The sequence below is a fragment of the Hevea brasiliensis genome, chromosome 17, assembly GCF_030052815.1.
Source record: "Hevea brasiliensis isolate MT/VB/25A 57/8 chromosome 17, ASM3005281v1, whole genome shotgun sequence".
NCBI classification, from domain to species: domain Eukaryota; kingdom Viridiplantae; phylum Streptophyta; class Magnoliopsida; order Malpighiales; family Euphorbiaceae; genus Hevea; species Hevea brasiliensis.
The window spans coordinates 53,026,318-53,033,896 of NC_079509.1; the positions used below are offsets into that span (position 1 = coordinate 53,026,318).

The following is a 7,579-nucleotide window of genomic DNA, read 5'->3' on the forward strand; positions in this document are numbered from 1 at the left end:
CTTAAATATAGGAGACAATTATATATTTCATCCCTGAAGTGTGACTTGAGGGTACAAGTATAGGAGACCATAAAAATTTTTAGAGAATTTTGTGATGGATTTTTTGTGATGGAAAGATTCCGTCAAAAATTAGAGACGGATTTTTGACAACTTATATCATTGGATGGATTTGTGATGGAATATCCATCACAAATTTTTAATTATTTTTTTAATATTTTAATTATTGACGAAAGAAATATTCCATCTCTAAGATGTCACAAATTTTTGACAGACGAATTTATCCGTTACTAATTTATGACGGAAAAATACTGTCGTCAAAAACTTTGTGACGGAATGTATTTTTGTCACAAAATTGTGACGAAAAATAATTTTTTGTCTCAAATGTTTGACAGAAAACATAGTTCCGTCACAAAGTTTGTGACGGAATGAATTATTTCATCACAAATTTGTGACGAATTAACTTATCTGTCACAAATTTGTGACGAATTAACTTGTCCGTCATAAATTTGTGACGGCATTATATGTTTTGTCACAAATTTTTGACAAAATTATATTTTTCTTCAAAAATTTGTGATGGAATTATATTTTCTGTCACAAATTTATGACGGATATGTTAATCCGTCACAAAAGCTCAACCTTAAAATTCTTTTAGATTTATTAAATGAGTGGATAATTTTAGAATATTCACTTATGCTTATCAAAATATTCAATCATGCTTATCAACACTTTTTAATTATGTTGCCAAATTTTAATTTATTTTTAATTAATTAATTTAATTAACTATTTATTTTTTACATTTATAAATAATTCTAATGTAATAATTCTTTATATATACAATTCAACTTTATTTAATTTAAAGTTTATAATATTTTATTATTTTATTATTAATAATAATACAAATATTATATCTATACTAAAAACCAATCTTTTAGTATAGTATTTACTGAAGGTATAGTATATTATATTATTATTTAATAATATTCCCTAAAGAAATTTATTTTATTTAATGAAATAAACCATTTAAAATCCAAAACTGCAATCTTAATTCAATTAAAATAATTTAAAAAAAATCAATACAAGCATTTTATTTTTAATTATTTTAAAGTATATAATCAAATAAATTATATCTGAATTTTATTATAAAATTAATGTTAAATTTTACTTGATTTGTTAAAAAACTAATCTTAAAGCTTTTTTTATTAAAACAATTAAACTCGCAAGCCCCCATAATTATTTTATTAATATCTAATACAATAATTTGCAAAATGCACTTAAAATTTAGAAAAAAATTAACTATCTTTATATTACCTTTTTAATAATTTGGTCCCTCTCTCAACATCAATTTCATCAACTATTATTTCCTTTGGCCCAAATTGAGAAGTAATTGCCCTTAGCATTAGGTAAAATGTCAAAAACCTAACCCCTCAGCTCCCTCTTATTTCCTTCTCCCGATTCCCTCACCATCTTCACAATTTTTCCTCTCCCTCAGCCTCTCTCGGTCAGTCCAGTCGGTCTCTCCCTCTGCATTAATCCTCCACCCCTTAATCTCTTTGCAACAGAGGACAGGGTCATGCCATTGCCTACCCCTCAACCTCGCCGATACACAGAAGAAAAGCGTTGCTACTACTCATTCTTCCCATATCGCTGAAGAATGAGTCGCCAGTGATAGGGTTTTTAGTTCACAGGTCTTTGGGTTTTCTTTTTTAATTTTTTTTCCAAATATCTAACATCTGGTCGTGATTGAAGATTTTGTTAACATCTCGCTGAGAAGGTTAAATCAAGTTTGTGTTTTGGACTTGGTGCCTGCCGATTTATCTATTTCTTAAGTGGTGGTGAGTTGGTTCCCTTTAATTTAGTTGATTGTCTTGATTGTTTATCATATTTTCTAAGGGTTTGCATCGTGAACTTAATAATAATAATAATAATAATAATAATAATAATAATAATAATAATAATAATAATAATATCTCTTGTTTTAACAACGTCTGTAATTTGCTTTGAAAAACTTTGTTGTATTAGACTACATCGACGTTTCTTTGTTTTGTTCAAAGTAAAAGCAAGACTAGAAGTATTGAATTTTTTTTTTTTAATTTAGTATAATAGCATTGAGTATTGCATGTAAGGCATAAATTCAAGAATTTAAATTTTGATAATTTTATATCTACTTTGAGGGTTAACTTAATTAGTATGTAGATTTAATTTTCCCTTTATTAATCAAAATTTTAATGTTGAGACATGGAAGATCGTAAAGTGCATATTTTCTTTAATTGTAAATTTTTTAATTCAGATGAAGTGATTTTTTTTTATTAAATAAAAAAAATTAAACTTATATGCGTTCTCTTATGTTCATTGTAGTTGAAATTGATAGCTAGTCATTGATTGTTTGTTGAGCTTTTTGATTAGATATTAAAATTATTTATTGTGCTTTTTTACATAATTATATAATTATATAGAATCTAAAAATTATACACAATGAATTGGGATTTATTTTCAATAGAGTCGGTATTTTTTTATGATTATTCAATAAATTTTTTTAAATTATTATCGATCAAATATTGTATTCGTCGGTATACTTTAATATTATTTATGTAACACCCTAATTTTTGAAGGAAATATTAAATATGGTTGTTATTAGGAATGGAAATAAAATTTATAAAGTTTTGGGGAGAAAAATTTAATTTGAACTTGGACTTGAAAGAAAAGTTATAGAAGTTTTGGGGTGGAAAATAGGATTTTGAAGTTAGGCAACTTGCTTGGAATTGAAGTTATTTCTTTATTTAATGTGGTTAGGATACTGGATACAATTTTGAAGTTATTTGATTTCTTATGCATTGAAGTTTAGTCCCCCCTTGGGCATAGAATATGCATATGAAAAATAAGTTTTAAGGTGCAAGATAATTTTTTTCCCTACATGCTTTAGTTATCATATTTGTTGTTATCCATTATTATTTTTAATTGTTAAAGGATATGGCTTCTGATAAGAGTTGGATGGGAATTGAGAATAGAAAGGACCCTAGATATATTCATGGAGTTGAAGGTTTTCTAACATATGCATTTAGGCATGAATCAATAGAAGATGCGACTTCATGTCCTTGCTAAAAATGTAGAAATGTCGATTACAAGGAGAAATTTGAAGTTAGGTACCATTTGTTAAAGCATGGAATTCTCAAATCTTATACCATTTGGTATTTCCATGGAGAGTCTCTAAATGAAGATGTTGACATCAATGATGATCCAATTGTTAATGATGATCAAGACTTTGATGATGATATCATTGCATTAGTGAATGACATATATGGCGGTTCTAATGTCAACATTGGAATGGATTCTAATGAAGAGGTTGGAGAGGAACCTAAAGGGGATGCTACCATGTTTTACCATCTATTAAGGGAAGCTAAGGAAAAGTTACATCCATAATGTGAGCTCTCAAAATTGCTATAGTGAAGTGACTTCACATGAAGAGTTTTCATTGATGGACCAACAGATCATTTGATGATTTGCTTGGTTTATTAAGGGAGCTTATTCCAATTGGAAAGCAAAATTTGCCAAAATCATACAGTAGTGCTCGAAAGTACGTTAGTGGTCTAGGCCTTCACTATGAGAAGTATAATGTTTGTCATAATCATTGTACATTATATTGGGGATCATTTGCCAATGCAACATCATGTCAAATATGTGGGTTATCTAGTTGGAAGTCTGATGAAGGGAAAAACAAGAGGAAAAAAACTCCATATAAAGTGCTACGATATTTCCCTTTAAAACCAAGGTTGCAGAAGTTGTTTATGTCTAGTCAAATAGCATCCGATATGTGATGGCATAAGGAAAAAAGGATAAATGATGGAATTATGAGGCACCCTACTGATAGTCTTGCATGGAAGTCTTTTGATGAACAATATGGCTCATTTGCAAGTGATGCTCGTAATGTTAGACTCGGATTGGCAACTGATGGTTTCCAGCCTTTTGGAAATATGAGCTCCCAACATAGCATTTGGCCTATAATTCTTATACCCTATAACTTACCCCCCTGGATTTGTATGAAGCAGACCAATTTGATGATTTCAATGATTATTCCAGGGGAGCATAGTCCAGGAATGGGTATAGATATTTTTTTGCAGCCTTTAATTGCTGAATTAAAGGAGTTGTGGGAAGTTGGTGTGGAGACTTATGATGCACATAGCAAAAAGAACTTCACATTGCATGCATCCATTATTTGGACAATAAGTGATTTTCCAGCTTATGGAGATTTATCAGGGTGGTCAACAAAAGGTTACAAGGCTTGTCCTGCTTGCCACAAATATACTAGTGCAAAACACCCTGCTTGTTCAAAGAAAATGTGCTATATGGATCATAGAAGATTTTTGCCTCCTAGTCATAAATGGCGTAAGGACACTAAGTCCTTCAATGGCTTTAGAGAGACAAGAGCAATTCCAAAACCACTGTCAGGTGATGAGGTGTTAATGGAGCTTGAAACTTTCACTCAAATGCCATTTAATAGAGGTATCAAAAGGAAGTATGATGCTTTAAATAGTTTCGAGAATTGGAGGAAGAAGAGTATCTTTTTTCAGTTACCCTATTGGAAGACACTTCTTATTTGGCATAATCTGGATGTGATGCACATTGAAAAGAATGTGTGTGATAATGTGTTAGAAACTATAATGAACATCAAAGGAAATACGAAAGATAATTTGAATAGCCGTTATGATTTGGTGAGTATGGACATTAGACACGAGCTTCACCCAATTGTGAATGGAAATAATGTTTGAATTCTATTGATTCTATGAGATGAAAATATTATATCGCAAATGGAAATACAAGCTACACCTTAAGTATTTGAAGTACTCAAGTGATGATGAACGACTGCAACATGTTCCAGAAGGATTGACTGTGGATACTTGGAAGGAAATGTTCAAAGTTTTTGCTAATGAGGACTTTCAGGTACTTTTTAATTACTTTTTCTATTATGATAAAAAATATATTTTTTTTTTAACATCAATATCATGTAGGCCTTATGTTCCACCAATACAAATAATCGTGCTAGACAAAGAATTATTGCTTCAACTGGTCCCGCTCCATTTGCACAAGTAGAGTATGATATGGTAAACTATAAAAAAAAATACTATTTACTCATAGTTATTTCTTTTCTTTAGTTATATTATGTTATATAATGCATGGTTAATATAATTAATACTATAGATGGATGAGGAGATTGGTGAAGTACCGTATGCTTCTGAAGTCTGGATGGCTACACATGGGTTCTTGGATGAGCAAGGCCAAACACAATGGCATGATCCAGAATCATCAAGGATATATGTAAGTATTTTGACTATGAAATTATTAATATTTTTAGATTATATTTATATATTAAATATTCACATATTTAATATTATATTTTGTAGGAAGAGATGCAAAGGATTGAGAAACAACCAACAAATGATAATGAGACTGGTCTTACTCTAGATGATGTCTTAAAAGAGGTGTTTGGCATTAGATCTGGCTATGTCTGTGGTAAAGGATTAGGATACAAAGCAAGCACTAGAGGAATGTCATGTGGTTCTAGAAATGAGGAATTAAATGAATTGAGAGATGAGGTAGCAAGGTTGAATGCTCGTTTGAAGGAAAAAGAACAATGCAATAATGAGATAGCACAACTAAATGCTCGACTCAAGGAACAAGAAGAGCACAATTTGGAGTTTTTTAAAAGATTTGAGAGTGTAATAGGATACAAATCATCAGAAAGTTAGGATATGACAACAGTAAGTACGTTTTAGATATATTTAATTTCATGAATTGGAAAAACTACTTTTTGAATGACCTTTTATTTAAATCTATTGTAGGATTAACAGATCGAGTAATGAAGGCTTGCAGACTAGCAATGAAGTTAAATTACAGCTTGAAGACTACTATTATCATAGGAGTTTTATTTCGAATATTATCAAGTATGAACAAATTAGGAATAAAGTAAGTAGATTTAAGTTTATTTTGCATACTAGCTACGTACACTTAAAAATTATTTTTATATCATACTTTAAAACTTATGTTGCCCTTTATTGTTGAATATTAATTTTATCATATAGTTTTTTTGAATTAAATATGAAATTTACGAGTATCAATATTTTTAACAATTATAAATATAACATCCCAATATTAAAAGCAACTTTATAGGAGACAAAATATGAGGATATGAGGACGAAAATTATCCCTATTCAATTTTTATCAGGGGACGACTGTTGTCCCTTTAATAGTAAGGGATGACTGTGGTCTCTATAATTGAGGACAAGTATTCTCCCCTTTAAATAGGGACGAATGTCGTCCCCTTTTGACAGGGGGACGATTATGGTCCCCACTGAGTTTGATCCAAAACTAGGGACAAGCGTCGTACCCCTTTTATAGGGGACGATTATGATCCCCCTTGAGTTTGGACAATGGGGACGACAGTCATCCCCATGTTAGGGGACGACTATGATTGTCGTCCCCATATTAGGGATGACTATTGTCCCCATATTGGGGACGACTATCATCTCTTTTTTCAGAGATGACATTATGATTTGTCGTACCCCATAGAATACGGTACGAAGGTAAATAGGACAACAGGGGGGGACAATTAATGTCGTCCCCTATACCTTTGGGGACGATTATTCATAGTTTTGGGGACAATTTTATGTGTCCCCTATACTCACTTTTTTTGTAGTGATTATAATAAATTCCTATGGGTATTTTTGCCAATGCCTATGTTCTTTCCGCCGTCTCTCTCTCTCTCTCTCTCTCTCTCACACACACACACACACACATATATATAAACAGTATTAAATATAAAACTTGTCGAAAAAGTTAATTACTTTAATTTCTTAAATATTTTATCGTTTGAAATTGCAATTCTTTAGAAAAAAAAAAACACTTCACTCAATAGCTATTTATAATCTGAAAAATATTATAAAGAAAGATAACACAAAACTTTTTAAAAGAAATAACACATACCTTTTTCATGAAGAAATAAATTACGCCAATTGTAGTAACTTTAACAACAAGACTAAACAGTGTATATAATTCAATTATTTTTTTATTATTATTATCATTAAATGCAAAAAATACCCTTAATTTTTAAATGATTTATAATAATAACTATTATTATTATTATTTACTTATTACATAAATATTTTTATCTAATGGACTAAGACTAATTCTATTCACACTGAATCAATCCATTAAAGAGTGACGTACTTTGAATGGATATTATATTCATTTATAAAAATTAAATATTTAATTTCACTTAAAAAATAAAAATATCAAAACATTCATATTAAATATCTATTTACTATTGTTGTTGTGCAAAGATGCCAACGGTAGCTTTCTTTATTAATCTATTTATTATTTATAAAAATATAAAAAAAAAACATATTTATAGTGATAGAAAAATAATTTATGTCCAATAATAATTATAAAAGACAATAACATGTAACTAATTTATGTAAATTCGCCGTTAATATTATTTAGTGACAAAAATATGTGTCACTAATAATTTAAATAATTGTTACCTTCCAAACATTATGGTCGCTATTCTTTTAGTGATAAAAATATTTAT

General features: G+C 29.7%; 1 protein-coding gene across 1 annotated transcript; it reads left to right on the forward strand.

The window, feature by feature from the left end:
* Positions 1-5,107: 5,107 nt before the first annotated feature.
* On the forward strand, positions 5,108-5,741 carry LOC131175296 (uncharacterized). Its single transcript, XM_058139022.1, has 2 exons — positions 5,108-5,310; positions 5,397-5,741. Exons 1-2 carry the CDS (start codon positions 5,194-5,196, stop codon positions 5,739-5,741), a joined length of 462 nt encoding a protein of 153 aa, XP_057995005.1. The 5' UTR covers positions 5,108-5,193.
* The last annotated feature ends 1,838 nt before the right edge of the window (positions 5,742-7,579 follow it).

Bases quoted from the DNA above. Each gene is read 5' to 3' on its own strand.
- LOC131175296 (XM_058139022.1), top strand. From the start codon at position 5,194: ATGGATGAGGAGATTGGTGAAGTACCGTATGCTTCTGAAGTCTGGATG. The intron at 5,311-5,396 runs GTAAGTATTTTG...TATATTTTGTAG, and splicing joins CAGAATCATCAAGGATATAT to GAAGAGATGCAAAGGATTGA.